Source organism: Rhinolophus hipposideros, assembly GCF_964194185.1.
Source record: "Rhinolophus hipposideros genome assembly, chromosome: 7".
Classification (NCBI taxonomy): Eukaryota; Metazoa; Chordata; class Mammalia; order Chiroptera; family Rhinolophidae; genus Rhinolophus; species Rhinolophus hipposideros.
The window spans coordinates 36,831,920-36,855,558 of NC_138053.1; the positions used below are offsets into that span (position 1 = coordinate 36,831,920).

General features: G+C 36.9%; 1 protein-coding gene across 2 annotated transcripts in view; it reads left to right on the forward strand.

Annotated features, from left to right (window-relative positions):
* Positions 1-23,639, forward strand: part of ELL2 (elongation factor for RNA polymerase II 2) — a 71,378-nt gene that overhangs the window by 25,761 nt on the left and 21,978 nt on the right. For both annotated transcript variants that reach the window (XM_081054255.1, XM_081054256.1), the window contains exons 3-4: positions 17,109-17,230; positions 21,793-21,956. In XM_081054255.1, the coding sequence (XP_080910381.1) occupies positions 17,109-17,230; positions 21,793-21,956 (286 nt within the window). The remainder of the gene's footprint in view (positions 1-17,108; positions 17,231-21,792; positions 21,957-23,639) is intronic.

The window sequence follows — 23,639 nt, forward strand, 5'->3', positions numbered from 1 at the left end:
GGACATGCTGTACATGAGGTGTCCAGATAATATGCTGCACCTCATTCTATCAGAATGGAGCTGTCTAGGAAGCATTGCCCTTTAGGGATTTGGAACAAAAGGATTTTCAAGAAGCAACTCCAAAAGACATTTTATAGAATTTAATTATACTTGGAAGTCCAGCAGTGAGAAGAAAAAAATGTGTATTTACAGATGGAATTCTGGTATAAGCTATATTTAAAGATTGTTTTTTTCAACTGTCAAGAATACTTAGTTGTGAACACTTTTGAGTGTTGGTACTTTTAGTTACTGACATTTAGGTAATTTGAAGCTCCTTTTGCCAAATTTTGTTCATACTAATTAAGAACAATGGCAGGCTAATAGAGATAAACTGTGGCATATTGATTCAGTGGAAAAGTACACGACAGCGAAAGGCAGCGGTTTAGAGGTCTGTAAAACATGGCAGTGAAAACTCTAAGTGGGCAGATGAGTATATGTGGTATGACATTCATTTTTACAAAGTATAATAACAGGCAGAATCCAACAATATAGTGTGTGTATACACACATGTGATAAAAGCATTAAAAATAAAAACACAAAAAGAATGATAATCACAAAAGTTAGAATAGTTGCTACCTCTGGTAGAGAAAGGCAGGCAGAAGGGATAAGAGAGAAGCAGATGGGTAGATACATTATTGCTAAGGTTCTATTTCTTAAATTGGGCAATGAGTTCACAGGGCTTCATTATGTCATCAAGCTTCATAACTACCAAACTGTATTTTGTAGAAACGAATATTACATAAATTAAAATTTGTTCTCATTATGATTAACTTTAAATATAATCTGTCATCTTCAGGGGTTTAAATGAGAAAAACCAGAACATATTTCAATAGATGCCACAAAGGCATTTGATAAAAATTCAGTATTAAATCTGGATTAAAACTTTAGGTAAGTAGGGAGTAGGAAGAATTCTTCCTTAACATGATGGAAAACATCTTTGCCAAATTAATAGCCAGTTACCATACTTAATGATAAGACAATAGAAATATCCTTATTAATGTCAGCAGCAAAATCCACCTGCCCACTTATCATCTACATAGTTTAACATTGTTCTGAGAATGCTCAGTAATGTCATGGAAAGGAAAGGCAATCAAAGCTATGGATAATAGATAAGTGGGGGCACATTTGCCAGTATCTGCAGACAATCCAAGTATACCAGGTTAAAAACTATTAAAAACTTATAAGATTTCTTCAATCAAGTGGTCTGTTTAAAACCACTAGTGAGAAGGTAGAGTGAAGAGAAGTTTCTTTTTAAATGGGAGAAATAGCAAAATGTTTGTACACTGATGGGATATATATATATATATAGATATAGATATAGATATAGATATAGATATAGATATATAGATATATATATAGATATATATAGATGCCACACAAAAGAGAGATCATATGGTATTTGTCATTCTCTCTGTCTGACTTATTTCACTTAGCATAATGCCCTCAAGATCCATTAATGGTCTTTTATCTGTTCATCCACTGAGGGACACTTAGGTTGTTTCCATATATTGGCTATTGTAAAAAAATGCTGCTGTGAACATAGGAATACAGATTGTTTTCAAATTAGTGTTTTCATTTCCTTTGAATAATACCCAGAAGTGGAATTGATGGATCATATGGTAGTTCTGTTTTTAATTTTTTGAGGAATCTCCATTCTGTTTTCCATTGTGGCTGCACCAATTTACATTCTCACCAACAGTGTACAAGTGTTCCCTTTTCGCCACATCCTTGCCAAAACTTATTTCTTTTCTTTCTTTCTTTTTTGTTTTTGATGATAGCCATTCTAACAGGTGTGAGGTAATATCTCATTGTGGTTTTGATTTTCATTTTCCTGATGATTAGTGATGTAGAACATGCTTTCACGTACCAGTTGGCCATCTGTATGTCTTTAGAAAATTTTCTATTCGGATCCTGTGGCCATTTTTAAATTTGATTGTTTGGTTTTGTTTTTTCTTCTATAAATTGTATGAGTTCTGTATACATTTTGTATATTAGCCCCTTATTAAATACAAATGAAAATGTAAATATAACATATCAAAATTTATGGGATGCAGCAAAGGCAGGTCTAAGAGGGAAGTTAATAGTGGTAAATGCCTACCGCAAGGAACAGAAAAAGTCTGTAATAAACAACCTAACTTCATACATGAAGGAACTAAAAAAAGAACAAATAAAGCCCAAAATTAGTAGAAAGAAATACAACAAAGATTAGAGAATAAATAAATGAAATAGAGACTGAAAAGACAGTAGAAGAGATCAATGAAACTAAGAGCTGGTTCTTTGAAAGGATAAACAAAATTGACAAACCATTAGCTAGACTCACCAAGAAAAAAAGAGAGAGGACTCAAATATAATCAGAAATTAGAGACATGTTCCAACTGATATCACAGAAATACAAAGGATCATAAGCAACTACTGTGAACAATTGTATAACAACAAATTAATTGGATGAGCTAGAAGAAATGGATAAATTCCTAGAAACATACCACCTACCAAGATTGAATCAAAAACCTCCCAACAAACAAGTTCACAGCCAGATGATGTCATTGGTGAATTCTACCAAACATTCAAAGAAGAATTAATACCATTCTGCCTCAACCTCTTCCAAAAAATACAAGAGGCTTGAACTATTCCAAACTCATTTTACGAGGCCAGAATACCCTGATACAAAAGCCAGATAAGGGTACCACAAGGGAAAATTATAAACCAATGTCCCTGATGAACACAGATGCAAAAATCTTCAACAAAATATTAGCAAACCAAATTCAACAATACAATGAAAGGATCATACATCATGATGAAGTGAGATTTATTCCAGGGATACAAGATGGTTTTCAACATCTGCAAATTAGTCAATGTGATATACTGCATTAACAAAATGAAGGATAAAAATCATATGATCATCTTAATAGATGCAGAAAAAGTATTTGACAAAATTCAACATCCATTTATGATAAAAACTCTGAACAAGGTATAGAGGGGAACATTCCCCAACATAATAAAGGCCATCTATATATATGACAAGCCCACAGCTAACATCATACTCAACAGTGAAAAGCTGAAAACCTTTCCTGCAAGATCAGGAACGAGACAAGGTTGCCCACTGTCTCCACTGTTATTCAACATAGTTTTGGAATTCCTGGCCAGAGCAATCAGAGAAGAAAAAGAAATAAAAGGCATTCAAATTGGAAATGAAGAAGTGAAACTCATTTGCAGATGACATGATATTATATATAGAAAACTCTAAAGACTCCATCAAAAGCTGTTAGAACTAATAAATGAATTCAGTAAAGTTACAGGATACAAAATTAATACACAAAAATCAGTTATGTTTCTATACACTATAATGAACTATCAGAAAGAGAAATTAAGAAAACAGTCCTATTTCAGTTGTACCAAAAGAATAAAATATCTAGGAATAAATTTAATCAAGGAGGTGAAAGAACTGTATATTGAAAACCATTATACTAATTTAAAAATAAATACACAAACACAAATATAAATCCACAAAGAAAATATGAAATGCTGTATACCAAAATGTCATAAATGGTGATTTACTGATATACTATATGTATTTATTTATTAATGTATATTTTCTAATTGTTGTAATTACATAAAAGAAATTTTTTTGAGATGCCAAGTTTAAGTATGTCAAGAATCCAGGAGAAAGGCTGCATAATTCAAGGTTTTTAAAAATAGAGTCACAAGGGAAATGGAGAAAGCAGGTCTTAGAAGTTATCTATAGCTAGACACCAGCTAACTATCTTGCTAGTCAACTACTTGATTGAGTTGCTTTGTCATTTATCAGTGAAGAAAGTAAGTTTTCTCCCCATCTGTGATCTGGCTCACAAGCAGAAAGAACGTACAGGCAGAGTTGCTGGTGTTATCAATGGCATGGAAAGAGAGGCCACTTTCCTTTCTAACAGTTGACATTTTGGAGCAGCAGTATTGTGAAGTGTCCTGGGGATCAGTTGGGTCTAGAAAGGACACATTATGGGAATGAAAAGTAGTAGCTGAATTTTTAAAAGATAAGATTCTTTAGGGAGCTTCAGGTAATAAAACTCAGAATGCCATAGAGAACTGATTAAGGAGAACTAAGTTGGCCCGTATTGGTACTTTAGCAGCCATAGGAAGAGGGCAGTCTTTTATGATACTTAAAAAAGCTTAGAGTATTTAATAATCACTCAGTTACATTGGGAATATCTTATTTTAGAGCGAGACGATAAAGCATAGCCATATTGATGAAAGTGTTAATACTCTACTGATCAACACTACGAAATTCTTTCTAAGGGCTCTGAATGTCTGTTAGTTTTCTCTTACTCTAATTGTGTTGGCAATTCATTAAAGTCAGTCTTCACAGATTAGGAAGGAGGGAAGGTAGTTGAGGGTGTTCTATTTCCACTAAACAGTAAGACGATGCTGATTTATAGTCCCACAGTTGTTTGAGAGTTTCCTGTTTGGCTTTAAAGAAAAACTTTGTACTAGGGATGTTTGGTGTTTGTTTTGTTTTTTAAGGAAGATAGTGTTCTGTTCCTTCCTCAGAAAACTTGAAGGATAAAATGATTATGAATTAGGATTAATTTCGGATAGTCTTATAGTTTTCACAATTTCTGATTCTATAAAAATGTATATATATAATTTTTTTCAAAAATATTTAAGGTGATTAAGTCATGAAGGGCAAATTTAAGATAACTTAGATTCTAATTATTTTTTTAAAGCAGATGCTATTGTTTTTCTGATAGAAAAACAATTTTGTGCACATTTGAGAATTGTGAAAAGTACATAGACGACTAAAGATGAATAATAAATGTCTCTAATAGTGGAAAACAGTGTTGGATTTCTTCTTGTCTATTTTTCATATTCACACATACCTTTTTAAAAACTGCAGTCACAGTGTATTTACTGCTTTTTGAATATCCTGCCTTTTCCATTTGACATATATCATGAGAATTTTCCTATGTGATTAAATAGAAAAGTTACTTTTAAATATCTACCTAACAATACATTTTATGGACACGCTAGCATTTCTTGAGCCATCTCCTATTACTTACATAGTTTCTATATAACAGTAATGGTATGAAGAATATCCTGGTGTGTAAAGTAAATCTATATTCCCATTTCTAATTATTTCTTCAGGCTAGCTTCCTACATATGGAATTACTAGGTCAGAAAGTAGGAATGCTTTTCAAGTTATAGGTAACTGTTGCCCACCTGACTGCCTCCCATACCTTCAGCCCCACCCTCAGGAAGCTGCTGCTGCTATTCCCACAACTGTTTTCAAGTGCCTTTCAGGAGCCTTTTCCCCTGGCCAATATTGAATACCTGTTTTCTTTTCATTTCACAATTCATCGTTTGATAATGTCTAAAAACTGACAGTGTGATTTGCTTGATAATATCTGGCATGGGTAAAATACTACAATATGAAGTATTGACAACCTTGCTGTCTCCATCTGATACTACTAGGAGTGGATCTGGGTTTTTCATTTCTTGTTTCTCCCACTATAGTGAGGAGACATTTTAGTAATTCATGGACTTTCTTTGAAATAATTACTCTATTTCTCTTTGTTTTTAAAGATAATTACTCTATTTCTCTAACTTTTCACATATTTTGCTATTTTGCCACTTCTCTTTGCCACTTTTTTTTTAAAATTTATTTATTGAGGTGACAATTGTTAATGAAATTACATAATTTCAGGTGTACAATTCCGTATTACATCATCAATAAATCCCATTGTGTGTTCACCACCCAGAGTCAGTTCTCCTTCCATCACCATATATTTGATCCCCCTTACCCTCATCTCCCTCCCCCCACCCCCCTGCCACTTTTTATGGTCCTAATAATTCAGGGCTTTTGGGTTTCCACTCTCATCTTTAGATACCTGTCTTCCTTACAAGAAATTACAAACTTCTCAGGAAGCCTAGGGATATGGATACCTTTTTGGGGGGGCAACAAAGTGGTATAGGCAAGGGAATGAAATATTTTGTTACCTCTATAGTTTCATTGTTCTAGAGTCACGCTGGTTGTGTGTGGTTCTACCGCGTAACAGAATGGAATAACTCTCTAAAAGAAATCAAGCAAATGTTTTGTGATGTGAACTATCCAAATACAGTATTTACCTTAGCTGTCTAAATGTGAATAATTGCCCTTTCTTTGCCAACATATCTGTTTCTCTATTTGAAGATGTAGGTTTGACAGCTTTGCCAACAGCGCAAGCATACTATGCTAACAGTGAATCTTTTTGAGTTCTGTATTTCTTACAATCATAAATTAATTGATCTGAGAGACTTGACAGGCCCTCTTATTTACATGAGGTCAGCCAAGTCTGTTAGAAATCAGTACTGCAGTTTCTAATTCAGTTCTTGGTGCGCTGTGCATATCAAGAACCTTATGCATGTAAAATCAGAAATAGTTTTACCTCCTTTATAGTCTTAAAGGAAATTAGCAAGTGAAAACTGAATAGAAACAAATTTTATGAAATGAACCTTACCTCAGGAACGTATTTTCAGGGTAGATGTTTGGAAAGAGATCTGTAAAAATTAAAATATTATAGGCTTTGACACAGATTAAAAACACAAACTTTAAAATATTGCTTATATTTATGAAGATTGACTGCTTCAGAGTCACAGAGTTGTGGTTCCCATGAGAACCCTTAATTCTATTTCCTTGTTTCTTTGTTGTGTAGCAGCTAGTATCTGGGGCTCTCTGGGGCTCTGAAGGCAGCACAGTGTTTTATGGCTAGGGCACTTGGGAAGCCGTGTTTGCTTCCCTTCTAGAATAGCAGTAGGCATCTGTCATTTTTCAGCCTTCCACGGGCACTGCTGTGACTGACTCACTGATTCATTCTTGTATCTTATCTCTCTGGACTTTGACTCGGGAACAATTAGAAATATTATTGCTAGTCTTTTGGTTGTTGATCTTTCCCAGATAGCTTCTTTGGCTTCTCTTGAAGCTAGCTCTTAAGTTTTGACCTTGAAGGTTTCTAGCCCCTTACTTTGTTAAATACCAAGGATTCAGAATAAGTATTGTCAAGTTTTGATTATCCACAGGGCACTTCTTGCCAGTCCTTCATCATTTGAAAATTACTTTAACATCAGACGCATCATTATGTTAAAGAAGGCGTGTATGTGCTTGAATCCAAGAGGCTGAAATCAGAGTGGCATGGGAGCTCCCCAGTGCTGTCTTTACATCATCAGAGTGAACATTCGTGGCCACATACTGTGTGCCAGACTATGTGCCAAGTACCTCATACGGGCCGGCTTTTTAAACTTCGCAACAACCATATGAGGTAATACCATTATCCACATTGTACTGATGAGGAAACTGAGGAGTAAGGAGGTCAAGTTACTTGCCCCAGGTAACACAGATAATCAGTTCTGGAGCCAGAGTTGGAAAGTGGGCCGTTTGCTGCAGGGCCCCTGGTCTGGTACAGGAGATGTGGTCTGTCTGCGCTGCTCCCTTTTCACCTCTGGACAAGAGTTCTCACTTTTTTTTTCTCAAACCATTGAGGGAGACCCAACTTTGAACTGGAAATAAAAAGGGATCCAATAATAAAGAAAGCAGTTTCAAAAGAAAAGAGAACAAGGCAGCAGGACACCATTTCCTATTTTTGGTATCTTTCAAGTATCTGGTATCAATTAGCATTTTTTTTAAAAGGCACATAAGAGTTTATATTTTGTGCACAATCTTTTGTATTTATCGTTTAAGATATGACCAAAATTGAATTAATCAAATTATATCCCCTGGCTATTGTCCATCTTGTCGCTGTTTCTCTTTCCTTAGTGTAGAGCCTGGGGTTTGTGTCTGGTTCCCCAGAGCCTGGGAACTCTGTGATGTCACCACAGTGGCCGCCTCAGAGTCAGTCGCTCATCATCCCTTTCCTACCACGGCAGCTCTGACTCGATTTGTAAGACATGCTGGATTTCCCTGTAAGGTTGATTTTGAAAACATTATTATGTAGGCTTAAAAAGAGGTTTAATATTATTGATGTTGAAAAACAGACAAGAGTTGAATATACTTCTAAGTCTACATGGAAATAGTCTTCGGACTTAAATATTATTTATGTTGTTGAATTTACAAACTTTTATGGTAACATTGATTGGGTTTGGATGAAACCATGTGTTTTACAAAATCTAGGGCCTGGTTCACTTTTAGCAACTTAATTTTGAGGATTCACATTTGTCGAAATGCCAGTCTCTCTCCTCGACTTACACAGCTCTTGACTGCCATGCATGAATTCCATTGCCACCCTTGTTTCACTAGCAGTGCTCCCTGGCATAACACAAAAAGCTTTTTTCAAGACTCCAAAAGAATAATAAGAAGAAAAGATTAGCAATGAATTTGGAAATTGACATGCATTTTTAAGGTTGTTTTTATTTCCTTGTAGAATTCAGGTTAGGTCTTTGTTTCTGAGAAACAGATAATTTTTAAAACAAAATTCTGCTTCCTGCTTGACCAAGAGAATTTCTAAACTTAGAATTATTAATATGGTCTCCCTAAGTCCTTTAAAATACAAAGTGGTTTTAAAGATGCTGACTCATATTTTCAAATGGAATTTGGTGAGGCCAGACCATTCTGTGAGTGTTTAATAAAGATGAAGATACTTTTTAAAAAGAAAAACTTATAAGTTAAAGTTCTAGAAACCCAAAAAGCCACTTGGCCTAAGTTTTGGGGCTAAACATAGCACAAGAGAGATCAGAAACCATCTCATCCTGATGTTTGTACCACACGGCAAGCAGCTGTGTAGGATTATTTTTTCTCCTTTCACTTTGTTACCTATTTTTGCCTGTTCTGGGGAGACCTGGTTTTCCACAGACTCTTGAGTGATCAATTCAGATACATCTCTAATTTTTTAGCATCCTTAGCATAAGACTTCTTCCGAGTGAACCTAATCTAGTCCCAAATGTCTTCAGATGAATGCAATAAATATTTACTGTGTTCCAGATAAGACCATGGTCCTTGCCCCCAAAGAACTCAAAGTCTGGTGGGGAGGAAGACACATAAACAGGTACTTAGTGTGCAGTGTAGTGGAGGCAGCAGCAGAAGTGGGCCCCAGGGGCAGTGGGAATCCCAGGAGGGGTTTCTAAACCCACCTCCCTGAGGAAGGAAAGGCCCCCTGAGGGAAGGGCTCCTCAGAGGTCTTAAATAAAGGGCTAAGTTAGCACAAGCCAACACAGAAGTGGGAACAGCAAATACAAGTGGAGAGTGAGGCCCAGGTCTATTGCGAAGGAACCTCATCTGTCCCGTCAGGGAGCTTGGACTGTGTGGTAGATCCGTAGTAGAGAGCCATGAAGAAATAAATAATTCTTGGGACTGACATGGTCAGACTAGCATTTTATGAGACTCGTTTTGGCACCTGAATGCTTAGAGGATGGGATTGAGAACAGGCAAAAGTGGAGGCCAAAAAACAAGTTATCCAAGCAACAGGTGTTATTGAGCCAAAGCAAACGAGGGAGATGAGGACAAACATTTGAGAGATAATGTAGGAAGTAAAAGCAGTAGGACCTGTCATTACCTGGATGCTGAGGGGTGTTCAGTGGTGTGTGAGAATATCAACGTTGACTCCTCAGTAACGTCAGAACTAAATGAATGGTGATGTATTGACTGGGTGGGAGTCAGGGTAGGATGCTGGGCAGATTTAGGGAGAAGATGTGAATTATTTTCCATATAAACATTGATTCTATGGAATATACTTACATTTGAGAAGGGACTGGTTAATAAAATGAAACTGAAAAGCAGTTTTATGATGAGAGTGACAGAACTCAGAGGGAGGTTTTAGTTTTAGCTGTCAGAGAAAGACTTATGGACTCGCTCAGCCATGAAGTTTGAACAAACTTCTCAGGTTCTCTCATGACTCTCTTACTTTTCTTCTAAAAGCTGCTTTGGCATTTAGATCAATTTTGCAGTAATTTTTAAATACAGATTTTCTATTACTTTCATGTTCCATCATTTGTACCTTTTCCCTGATACAGTATCTCTATATCTGCTATTTGCATCTTTACCCTGCAAATAACTGTCATCTCCCCCTTTTTCCTGGAAATACTCAGTTACCAACCAACTATACCCAGCCACCTGGTCTTTTCTAAATAATTTTTAGCCATGAGGCTACAGAATGAGTCATAACAAACCTCACTTTGAAGCCCCTTGTTAGCTGGTGAAACCAGCATTGGTCATTTATATTTCAGGGCACTTAGCTAGTATGGATTCAGTTACATTAAAGTACTCATCGTCATATTCAAGATCACACACACACACACACACCTCCAGTCTTTTAGGGGGAAACACATTGGCGTCATCCTTGATTTCTCTCTTTCATTACTCACATTCACTATGTCTAGGAATCCTGCTGCCTCTACGTGCAGAATGTAGCCTGAATCCCTCCACCTGGTCCCCATTTCACTTCTGGATTTCTATACATATGTACCACAATGGCAGGAATCTTTGTCAGTTTTATTTATTAAGGTGTCATAGAAACTAGAACACTGACGGACACAGTCAGCACTCAGTTATTATTTATGTAATAAATGAATTAAGTGAACAAATCCATCAATCAATGTCATCTTACTGGACACACCAAGAATACATTAGGGGCAAGAATGCAATTTTCAGGAATGATTTTTCTAACAAGACCATAGCCCACGGAAGTAACAGAACCAAGAAAGCTCAGTATTGGCCTACTCTACTGTTCACTGAGAACTTTTTAAGAAGTGAATCTAAAGAAATTATGTCAAGAATAATAAGGGAAGGTATTCTCCTTTACTTTTTCCCCCTTAATATACGTCTTGCTAAAGAGAAAAAATGCTAGGAAATAAATGGACTTACTTTCTCCTGAATTATTCATATCAGTTGATACACAGCCTGAATTTTTTGGATAACTGCCAGTATTTCTTTTTGTGCTAGGTAAATTTAGTATTTTGCATTACTCTCCTCAGTAAAGTAGCATGTGGAAATTTCAGATGTTTCTAATACGTGTGGGATCTTCTCCAGTCCCTGCCATTCCCTGTCAATAGGAATATTTAGCTCTTCTTAATTTCTCTAACACTATAATACTTAGCATTTTCTTTTCTTTTTTTTTTTAGATGAGGAGTTTTAGATTTATTCTTAATGTCAATTCTTACAGAATAAAATGAGGTGGTATGTTGGCAATCACCTGGTCTTTCTGTATAGAAGAAGCAACACACTTTAATAGTTAAAACAAAAGAATAAACCCTCTCTACACTTCTAAGGAAAACATACCTTTTTTTTTTAGTGTAGATTTAGTTTTTCATTATTTTTAAATTTTTTTTTAAATTTATTGGGGTGACATTTGTTAGTAAAATTACATAGATTTCGGGTGTACAATTCTTGTACTTAGCATTTTCTATTGCCAGTGAAAGACACCCTGCCCTCCCTACTCCCCCACACCTACCCGGCAGTGGTTTCCACATCTGGGCTGATCTGAGAGGCTTTTTTTTCTTCCTTAAACCCATAATGTTAGGCCTAAAGTCATAACTGCATCTCTAATTTGAAAAAATAGCACTTGTGTCTTTCAGGTTGAGGTTTCTATTTTCTGTTCTGATTCTAGATTATTTTTTCTGCCCCTAAACTCTGGAACCTGAACAGTACATGCAAATGCATTTCTCTAGCTAAACTGAATTTTCTAGACTATTAGGGAATCACAGAATCATTAAGGGCCTGGAAAGGATTTAAAGGTAACAGAGAGTTCTAATGTTTAAGTGTTTGTAGCAAGCTTTATCTATATCTATCTAAGCTAAGATACATAGTTTACGTATAGTAAAATAGTAAATATATTAGTCAAAGAATATTAAGAGGCAGACTGGTCTCCTGAGATATCAGAGGAATGGAGGAAGTATATTCTGAGGTCATACAAATTGGGAAACTACTATTCAGTATAAAAAGACCTATAACAAAGAAAGTCATTTTGTTTAAGCTGGTATTTCCCAAATTTGAGGATAGAACCCCTTTTTCATATAAGGAAACTTTCAATGTACTCTGGAAACATTGGTGGAAACAAAGCAGACACTCCAGTTTTAGTCCTGGCTCAGGCTTTAACCAACATTTTTTCCTTCATTCAACAAACATGTATGGAGTAACTTTTGTGCCACACGCTATTCAAGATGCTGGTAATATATACATGGAAGAAACCAGACAAAAGCCTCCATCCTTCCAAAGATTACATTCTAGTTGGGGAGAGAAAGACAATAAACATAATCTGTGAGCAGTACAGGTACTAGGTGTTTTAGACAAACATAGAGCAGGGTCGGGATCAGGAGTACTGGGTTGCAATTTTAAATACAGTTATAACCTTGAAAAAGTCATTGAGCCTCTCTATGTTCCTATTTATAAAACGAAGCAATTCAACTAGATGATCTCTAAAGACCTGTCAGCACTACGGGTCTGCATTAAGGATCAAGAGTTATCCTATCAAACTGGTACTGCTGGGTCATGAGCATCTCAGTAAGCATTTAAGGTGACCTTAGCAGAAAAGGTGGGATATTAAAACTCATAGAATTACAGTCAAAGAAAGGCTTCTGTAAGTTTTAAATCATTTGTAATACCCACAAAAGAACAAAGCATTTATTTTAAATAAATGCAGAAAAAAGACCTTGATGGTCCTATTTTTAATCGTTTGTACTTCAGTGCAATATTGAGCAGAAAGTATTTGACTTAAGGATGAGAAAACTCTGCAGTGAAGGTGCCAGTGGTTTTTCAGCCATGTCAGCACACCCGTGTGAGAAACTGGCAGCAGTGTACACACAGCATTTCTGCCCTGCATCCTTATGTAAATAGGAGGTCCGGGACTTGATGTTGAAATGACCTTTCAGACAGTACTCCATTGCCACATGCCTGAGCTTGTATCTCAGAATAATTAGAAGCTTTGCCTTATACAGCTTGGTATACAGTGTTTATGTTAATTATAAATGTCTGAAAGTTTCCTGAAACTTTTTCTTTATAGCTTTTTATCAAAGACAGACTGAAGTTTGGGAGGAGGGTTGTGGATTGTGGTCCTAAATCTTTGATTTTCAGTCTCTCATTTTTGGAACGAAAATTAAAATCTGCTTTTCTAGTTGCTGAGCACATAGTGGCATATTTTTATATTCTTCCTCTGGACTAAGAAGTGGTTTGGAATCATAGTCTTTGATACTTTTTTAAATGATATTTCACTCTTGAGGCATTTAGCTAAAAATTTCATGTAGACGATGGATCCCTAAATGTAAAGAAATCCCCACGGACCTACAGGAAAAGCTTGCAATGCAGTGATTAAAGTTGAGAAGTTCCTATCGCACAAAGGGACGCTCTTCCAAGTTTGCTTCTAAATCAGGATTTCCTTTCCCATGGCGCTTGGCCCAATCCCCAGAGCCTGCCGATGACAGTGATTTCATCTCCCCTCTTCATATTCTGTACATTCACAGGCCAGTTTACAAGAAAATGCTTTGTAACCATTCTGAAAGAAAGGACTGGCTCCTATTTCACTATCTAGACAAGCTCTAGAATAGGCTCCTGTGTAAGAGAGATAAGTGATGAGTATTCACAGGTTCCTGAAGTCTAGTCTCTGAAATGGCACATTTATCACCCTTGATTAGACAAGGTCTAATCTGTGGCCGTCAGCAGTCCCACAGGCTCCTTTCCACTCGAGGTCCCCTTGGTTTAGTTCTGAAGCCTCCATTCCCCCACCCCAAACCCCACCTTGCCTGCCCTAATTGTCATACACAACCTGCTTCCACTAAGTCTCCTGCTTTATTGCCCAAGGGGCCAAACTGTTATGCAGACTTACCAGCTATAAACGTAAGTGCTCCTTTGTACATCCATTTCATTCTTAAGAGTATATTTAGATATGGATACAAATAAAATTTGTATCTAATTTGTACCATCTTCTTCAGGAAATTAGATACACTAAATCTGTAGACCATGTAATTTAAGCTTTTGAAATTTTAAAGATATAAAGATTGTTTGGCGACATCTTCCTCTCAGATCTTTTACAGGAAAAGCCTGAGATTAGGTCAGTCTATACCATCTGATTGCTGTTCTGAAAACAACTGAGGAAAAGTGATGTAGAAACTTAGAACACCACATTCCCTCAGCATTCCTTAACCTCTACCCGCCACCCCAGCTCCATAGCTGGAAAAACCACTACGGAATGTATCACAAGTCACCTTTGCGTTCCCAAATGCGTATGGTTTGCCCAGAGGCCTGTCCCTGCCACCATCCACTCACTGCTCACACACCCACCCCAGCCACAGAGTGGGACCGTGGGTGGAAGAGACTGTTGAGAAGTCCTGCTGTCATTCTCCATCGTACTCCCTTTCTTTCAGAGAACTGAGGACAAAGCTTGCTTGTCACTGATAGTCAGCAGCCTGACAACATGTGTGGTATATGTAAGAATAAGGAGGAATGGCAGAGATTGCAAGCGCTCTCCACATAAGTGTTACTCTGGGTTTTTTAAAGTTGAAAACTATACTAGTCTTTTCTAATTGTTACTGCCAGTGAAGTTTTTGGAACTTACTAGGGGAACAGTTCTCAGAGAGTCACTACAAAGATTCACTTTCTTTATCCTGAAGTGATTCTTTTCTTATTTTGAGAGTTCATTCATAGTAATTATTACTCTTCAAGACCTCCTTTTTTAAAATTGATATCTAAGGTGGGCATTCTAAAAGACGTACTTTTTAATAACTGCTGTTAATCCACTTGTTTATCTGTTGTTGGCTTTGTAATGCTTAGGAGAGGTTGCAGAAATTAATTTGCAGCAGCACTTACTCTTTCCATTCTCAATGGCTAAATATACTGTAAATGTGGCTCATGTGCACTTACTTACTTTTTAATGTCTTATGATTGGAAAATATAAAACTGGGATGTATTAAATAAGTTAAAATGACCCCTTTTTGTTTGAAATAAAAATGGGGACTTTTATTTCTTTAAAGATACAATTTTTCTCTCCACTTCTTTATTAATTTTCAGCAGTCAATGAGATCAGAATTCTCTGACTTCTCTTCTGAGGGACTGACCTATTTCTGTCTCTAACCCATAGTTTCTCAGCCTGGGCCCTCTGACATTTTAGACTAGGCGATTCTTGCGGGGGCCACAGGGGGAGGCTGTACCAATGTATGCTTGCAAACAAAATAAATTAAGACTTCTTCACAAAGTTCCAGCACTTTAGAATTAGGAGAAGTTTGGGAAAACAAAACAATAACTTTAGGACCCAAAAAATATAATTTATAGAGTAGATAATAAATATTGAAGTTTGTTGCCCTAGTACTTGGAACTAATTTAAAATAGAAAGCCAAAGGTAGTTTAAATTCATGGATAATACAGGCTTTATGGAATATTATCTAATATTCAACATCTTGGTGGAAATTTGGCCTCTCACGCTCTACGTGAGTCTTTTGAATCTCCTTTCCAAAGAAGTCTTTGACATCTTATTTCTTCTTGTTCATTCTTCCAGCAAACATTGCATGTCTTCTTTGTACCAGACCCTGCAAATGGTTTCCCTTCTTACCTTTCTTTACATTTTTAGGGGTGGGGTGTGGGTTGCAATTGGTGGCTCCAAATTATTTTCTGTAGATCAAAGGTTAGGAGTCTTTTAAAATAAGCAAGTCCAAGTTGCAGGGTGCCCTACAAGGCCAAGCAGAGGTCACACGTGATTATACTGACTAGCCCATTCATGAGTTAACACTGCAGCCAGTTAGCTGTGAGTCTTATTAGTCTTCCTATCATGAAAAGGAGAGATTTGTGGGAGAAGAATGAGAATTACAAAATGCTTTCCCCTCCCTATTTGTAAACTACATTACTAAGACCCTGTGTGTTTGGGGGCTGGAGAGCAGGATGTCATATTTTACACTCATGGCAACGTACCTTTTTTTTTTTTTTTAATTATTAAGAGATAAAACAGTCGTTCAAATCATGGAACACAATTATCAACACACAAAATAAAGTTGGGAAATTAAGTTGAATTGTTACATTTCATTTACATTAATAAATATCTTAGAAGAAGCAAATGTAAATTTTAAGATTCATTAAGACACTAATGACACAAATAACTAAGAGTTTCTATCTAGGTTAATTGTTGTAGTGCTTGATTTTTAGGTTCAAAGATTATAGTAACCTATATATTTTAGTTAGATGGCACCAACTTATCCTTTTTGTAATTGTCACCTTGGTGTCCCTTATATACCCAAGGGAAGAAAGGTCTCCGGAGCTGGAAAGGGTGGAGCAGTTGAAAGACAATGAGAAGGTTCTAGTTCATTTGTTCACAGATATTTATGAGCCTCTACTGTATGCCAGGAAAAGGTGCCCAGTGCAGGGGCTCATTCATCTAGCCAGCCCTGTCCCTTCACTCATGAGGCTTCCCATCTAGTAGAGCAACCAGACTTTGAGCAAGAGCATAGAGAACGTCTGCCTGTTTCAGTGTTGCCTGGGGCTCAGCCTTGCAGTGCCCTGCACAATTGTCTCTGTGGGCTGCTGACCCTGTGCTGTACACAGAGGGTGAATCAGGGAATCACAGGGCAGAGAGAAACACCCAGTGGTATTTTGTTGTGAGCATAATTATGGCATTCACCTTATGCTGCCAGTTATTCTTTTAAAAAGTACATTACTCAAAGAAAGAAGAATTAAAATGAAATGTGTCTATAACAAGGAGCAAAAGATTGGGATGTGGACTCTATCTCAGAGACCATTGAAATATCCAGAAGCTATTCCGCAAGGGGTCACGTCAGCCAGATCACACAAAATCTGTGTATCTCAAAATAGGAAGAGCTTTTTGGCCAATTCACTAATAACTCTTCCATGGGAACTGTAATCATTTGCTCATTTGAAATGAAGAGGCTTCCTCTTATAAACTAATTACTGAGTAGAAGTGATGATGACACTTCAGGGTAGAAAACAGACACGAGAATGTGCTGAGTTACAGGCATGCCTGTTAGATTGCTCAGATGATTTGGTCATTTAAATGCTATAAACTCAAATGCTCAAGAGAGCTTGGAGATAAAATGAAGGTTACTTGAAAAACAGTCAGTCAGTCGTCAGACCAGTGTATGGAAAATTTATAATTTGAGGTGCTTCTCTTTTTCCCTCCTTTTAGCTTGTCAAAATTCCCAAAAATGATCCCCTCAACGAAGTGCATACGTTTAACTTCTATTTGTCAAATGTGGGTAAAGACAACCCTCAGGGCAGCTTTGACTGCATCCAGCAAAGATTCTCCAGGTAAGTACATTTCAAGGTATACTAAAGGGAAAATAACCGTTCTTGGAGCATTTTTTAAAATTAAACAATAAAATACGTAGTAGTCATTCATAAATGTTTATTGAACTGAATGGGAAAGTTCATTTATTTATTTGAGAAATACTGAGCACTTACTGTGTGCTAGAAATTATATTTGTCACTGTGGGATACAATTACAAAATTTTAACATTCTTACCCTCAAGGGTTTTTTAAAGTACAGATTTTTTTTAACCTATCAAAGGTGGTTTGTTTTATTTTAATTGAAGACAAATTTGGGGATTTAAAATTTTTATTCACTGCTTTTAAATAAGAGTACTTTTATAGCATACTCCAGGCTTGCCTTCAAGAGTAAAAGAGAAAAAATAATATATGTGTGTGTGTATATTTTAGGTATCCCCTTCCTTCTTCCCTGTGCAAGCCTTGTTTTTAGATTTTTTTAAAAATTGTTATTCTTCAGCAGAATGGAAGTGAGAAATTAATCCCAGCATAGCAGTCATTTCTGATTAAAAAAAAAAAAAAAAGAGGGAGGAAGACAAGAATCCACACCCTCCTCCCAGGGTACCATGGAACCCTTATCTACTGAGAGCCTCTGTAAACAATAAGCGACTTGTTTTACTCTTCTTTGCAGTGGTTGTTTCTGATTAAAGAATGGGCCCCTTGAGTAGGGGGAGTTTGTTCTGCCTGTGGATAAGACAAGGCCTTAGAGCCCCCACCCTCCCAGGAGACGATGGTACTGGCCAAAGTGACCGGGCCTTCCATCCCTGTCTCTTAGCTCAGCTGTACTTGAAACTGTGAGTGCTCCCCTGCGTGGGAGGGGAGAAAGCCAAAAGGAACCGCGTGTTTCCAGTGAGCGCAGGAGGCAGAGAGATATCAAATAAGACACATCACTAAAAGAGTTCTAAATTTCTCCTCCCATTCAAGGTGACTAAATAACGATTTGTTTTATCTTCATCTGCCATTTTCCCAAGTATATGTTAATTTTGCCCACCCCCAAACTTATATTTTCTGGTATAAATTGCATGTGCTCTAGATTATATAGACCTTTCTGCACTATTCACTGTGATAGCCACTGGCTACACGTGGCTATTTACATTTCAGTTGATAAAAATGAAATAAAATGAAAAATTCAGTTCTGCACTCGCACTAACCACACATTACGGGCTCAGTAGCCACATGGCTAATGGCGACCAGAATGGACAGCACAGATACAGATCCTTTCAGCACTGCAGAAAGTTCTCTAAAGTATTGTAATACATTATAGAATCACCAAGTAGAAGGGTCCTTGATGAGCGTGTGGTTCCACCCCTTCTTTTCACAGGTGACCTGCCCCATTACATAGCTGGCTAGATAGTGACTCGGTTGAAAATGAGAACTGAGTTCTCCTAACGCCCGGTCCAGTGTTCATTCCACACCACAGAGCACACCCATTTCAAATTGTGGTGCTATCATCTGACATGCTTGTTTTTAGAGAATTGCTTTATTATAGTGAGAACATTTTGATATCAAACTCACCTATATCCCATTAGGAATTTTATTAAGGAACTTAATCTCCTCTTCAAAACCAGTCATATCATCATAGGTTATATGGTTTCTTTCTTACATCGTCAATACCCTGTATTGCAATACGCTGTATTGCAAACCTTTTCATAATCTACACCCATCTTTTCCTGTGTTTTTATTTCTACCTCGCTTGCTTGGAGCAGGATTTAAAGTCACTTGTAAAGTAAACTATAATGATGCAGCAAGAAAAACAGAAATTATTATTGTGAGAAAATTGGGGCAAATGCAGTAGGATAATCCAGGTATAAAAGAATGATCCAGGGTGCTTTATAAAATGGAGTGGTTGGGTATAAATTGAAATTTGCCACTCTAATAACAAAAGCACTGAAACGTACAGTTCTCAGCCTGGCAAGCAAACCTTTTCATAATCTACACCCATCTTTTCTATTTAATTTTTATTTTTCCCATGGATCCAGTCTCTCCTGAAATTGTACAAACTCCTCAAAGCCATGGGCTTTCTTATGCCCCCCTTTTCTAGTCTTACAGTGCCAGTGAAGCTCAAACTAAAAACTCAACAGATGTCCAAAAATGACATATTAACTTGTCTTCCTTATCTTTCTTTTTAAATCTCCTTAAGCCACACTTTTCACATATGTAAAATGAAAGAAATCCCAAAGTCAAAATTACTTTTCAAAAATTCCTTAAATTGCCCATTCACAGGCCTGGTGAGAAACACATAGCAATGCACACTCAGGTGTGGAAAACAGTGGGCTACGCTAGAGAAAGACTGTGAGACCATTTATACACATTAAGTCAAAGTATTTACATTTTTAAGGTAACTCAGTTGAAAAGCAATGAGTGGAGAATTCTAGAGAGTGTTTTCTTGCCTGCAGGGTTTAACTCTTACTTAGTTTTCGTGTAAAGATCTGTTTCATGATATTGAATTGTATAAACTAAAACTTCATCCTGATTGGCAACAGGTTCAGCTTATTCTTACCATGTAAACTTGGTAAATAATAGGGGGGAGATACTGAAATTCAGACTTCCTGCCACCAGACCTTCATACTGCAGTCTTTTCTGTACTCCACTGCAATCTTGTCTTTCTACTCCCTCCCTTCTTCCTTCGCCTCCTTTATTGGTTTTTCAGCATTCATACATACTCAGGTGAGTCTCATTTAAAAAGAAAACGACAATTTCACTTCTGGAGCCAAAGTCTGGCTTCAATTCTCATCATTCCGCCAACACTGTTCCCCCAAGGGGGCCCTGACCTCCTTACCCCTGAATCCAATGGATGCTTATTAGATTCTCATTCTTCTGGACTTGGTGCTAGCGTTTCACTCTGTTGACCACTCTCTGATTCTTGAAGCATTCTATTCCAGTGGCTCGCATGACACTGCTTTTCTGACTTCCCTCTAACTCTTTGGCTGTGTGTCTTTTCAGCCTTCTGTGGTCTTTCCATCTTCCTATTGCTTATTTTAAATATTACTGTGAAAATAAGACCTAGCCGGACCATCAGCTCTAATGTGTCTTTTGGAGCAAAAATTAATATAAGACCCGGTCTTATTTTACTATAAGACCTGGTATGATATGATATGATATGATATGATATGATATGATATGATATGATATGATATGATACTGGTCTAATATAATATAATACCGGGTCTTATATTAATTTTTGCCCCAAAAGACGCATTAGAGCTGATTGTCTGGCTAGGTCTTATTTTGGGGGAAACAGGTAGTGTTCGTCATACTTGGATCCCTCCTGAGACATCTCATTTCTTCAGAGGCACCATGTCCAACACTGAACTCATTTTCTCTCTTCCAACCCTACCCCAATGTCTCAATAAATGGCAGCTCCATACACCTGGTAGGTAACATGGGCACGATCCTTAACTTCTCCCCCCCACCCTCTCCCTCTGTGGCTAATCACTGACCACATCCTGTCAGTCCTGCCTCTTCACTGTCTCTGGAACCTTTACTATTCTGCATTCACACTGCCCTATACTGATTCAGGCCATCACTTCTTGCCTGTGATCCTTCAGTAGCCGCCTAACTGCTCTCCTGCTTTCACTCCTGTGCCCACTTCCTCCCAATCTGTTTTTCATCCAGATTGATCTTTCTACAGTACAAATGAGATATTTTCTCTTCCCTATTTTCAGCCTCTGTTGTTTTTGGCATAAAGTCCAAAATCCATACCATGACCTCCAAATCTCTGTAATGTACTTCTCGTGCTCTCTTTAGACTCGTCTCTAATTGTCCTTTACGGCTCTCTTTGGTTTAACTGAAATGCTCTTCCTTGCTCCCCCAGGCCTGTACAAGTTACAGTATAACTGTTACCAACCACGATCCCCTAATATTAGTATAATATTTCTGGGCCAATGTTAATATTCAAGTTTTAAAAAATATTTCTGCCAAAATCTCTTGTCCAGTATTTTCGTCAATATTTGCTATATAAATAGGTTATCTTACATAGAGATTTAACAAAGAGGTAAATATAAATTCTGCAAATGGTTAGGCTCTTGGGGTTAAAATTCATAAAGTAAGCTGTAATGTTTGGCAATATTTAGCTTTATAAGTATCTTATTAAAAATAAAAAGAATTATGGTGGGTCGGTTTCATCTAGTCAGTTCTAAAACATGCATATTATGGTTCCACTAAAAGTAAACTTTTAACATTTTTCCTATCAGTGGTAGGTAATTCTTTAAAATAGTTGACTATTAAATGAAAGTATAACTATATTGCCCATCAGGACTCTGGTCTTCACTCCAAATACTGATTTTTTTTCTCTCAAAATTTCATGGATTTGGTCTCTTAAGAGCTCACTTCACCTATTCTCTTCACAATATAGAAAAAATGTGACATGAAATGAAGAAGAGAAACTCATATTTTAAATAATCTTTACATTTAAAAATTACTAATATTGGTTATCTCAGGATTGCAAAGTTATTTGGGTTGCTGATTTTAGAATTAGACAACTCTTGCCTGCCTTTATTGTGCAAAATGAGGGGCAGCTCTCCTAAAGCCACCATCTTATTTGACAGCTCTGGAGCCTCCCAGCTCAATTGCCTGGGATTTATACAAGATAAAATTACAGTGTGTGCAACAAACGACTCGTATCAGATGACACGAGAAAGAATGACCCAGGCAGAGGAAGAATCTCGCAACCGAAGCACAAAAGTTATCAAACCCGGTGGACCATATGTAGGTTTGTATAGATATCTTTCTTCTCATTCATTGACTGGAATAATTCAAGATCACTGTAGGTAACTACTGGTAATATTAATTTCATGAAAACACAGAAATTAGTTTTCAGAACATTTTGGATAACATTGTCAAAGTCATTTGTTTTTTTCAGACTGCTGGTTAATTGAAGAACAGATTTAAAACTTATTTATTTCATAAATCTTGAATCTTCTGTTGCTATGTGTTATTACGGTAAAATACTGGGTTCTGGTCAAGTTATTTTACTCTATGAAGTTGCAATAACAGTACCACTGTGTTTTCTTTGTCATTGGATGTAATTTCAACAGTGGACGGTATGGTTTTTATTTTGCTTTTTTTGTAGGGTTACTTTTTTAAAAAAATCTATTAGTAGGATTTGAGTTGATAACCTCATTGTTGCAGCTTTTGCTTAAGTTTTCAGAGGATCTTTGCAAAACAGGAAATTTTTATTACAAAGTCTAAGATGTGCTTATAGCAAAGCATTAAGGTGATGCCTCCTTGGTACCTCAATTGTGATGTCATTTCTGGATCCTCTTCCTCAACTGTCCATTAATTGAGAGCCTGTCCCAACCCCATCACGTTTATCAGTTCACTCGACTGTCCCTTAGACTGAAGGGAAGAACAGCAAGATGAGTCTCTCCCTTATGTGCAGTGACCCCAACAATTTTAAGGAGTCGATTCACAGTGCTTATTATCGGTCATCAAGCTAATTATCAAGAGTGAGAATGAACTCTTTGAGGCCTTGCTCAGTTTAATAACATAAGTCACTGGATAATAAATGATGAAAGGATATATTGGCAATATAAATGCTCACAAAAGCAGTCTCTTGAAGAACCAAACCCCTTACTATCTTTCCATGGTTTGGTAGAATTCTACTTCTGCATTTTCCCATTGCTGACCCAGCTAAAATATATTCAACCTCGAGAAGCTCCACTAGTGTCTTTAATAAGTGTTTCCTTGGAACAAAGCCAGTGCTCCTGGGACTTGGTGCTTAGCTTAGATACATTTAGTTTGGTTTAACAACAATTCATGGCATCCCCAGATATCTGTACCCCCGGGGCCCAGTTCTAAGCCCAGTAAGTTACCAGCAATGAGATTTTTCACCTACCCCTTTCCTGCTGAGTAAGGTAGTGACTTCTTTTCTCCTTCTTTCTTTCAGTTTTCTTTCTTTCTCCAGCTTCTTTCTTTCTCCTTTATCCTTACAAGTAACCTCATTAACTTTCTGTGCTAGCAGGCTAAATCTCAAATTTTTAAAATGCACAAGATCTGCTATATTTAAATTTAAGTTCAAACTATGAATTTGCTGTCTCTATTGCTTTAAAAGTCTCTCTCTTTTTTTCTTTTTTTTTTTACTCTTTTTCTAATATCACTGTTATATAAACAGCGAGACGAATTGGTGTGTTTTACAAAGGAAGAGAAGACTCAAGCCATCAAAATGATTTTTTTTTTGCTCCCAGTGTAACTAGCTGAAAAACCTTACTTTGATTTAATATTCCAAAGCTTGAAAATCAACAATGATTACTGTACTTTTCCATTGAATGATCCTTGGGTGTCCCCTGTGTTCATGTTTTTGTTTGTTTTGATAGGGTCAGGAATAGTTCATTTGCAGCTTACACAACAGACTTTTCAACACCCAGAATCCCCTAGACCACACACTCCCTAATGG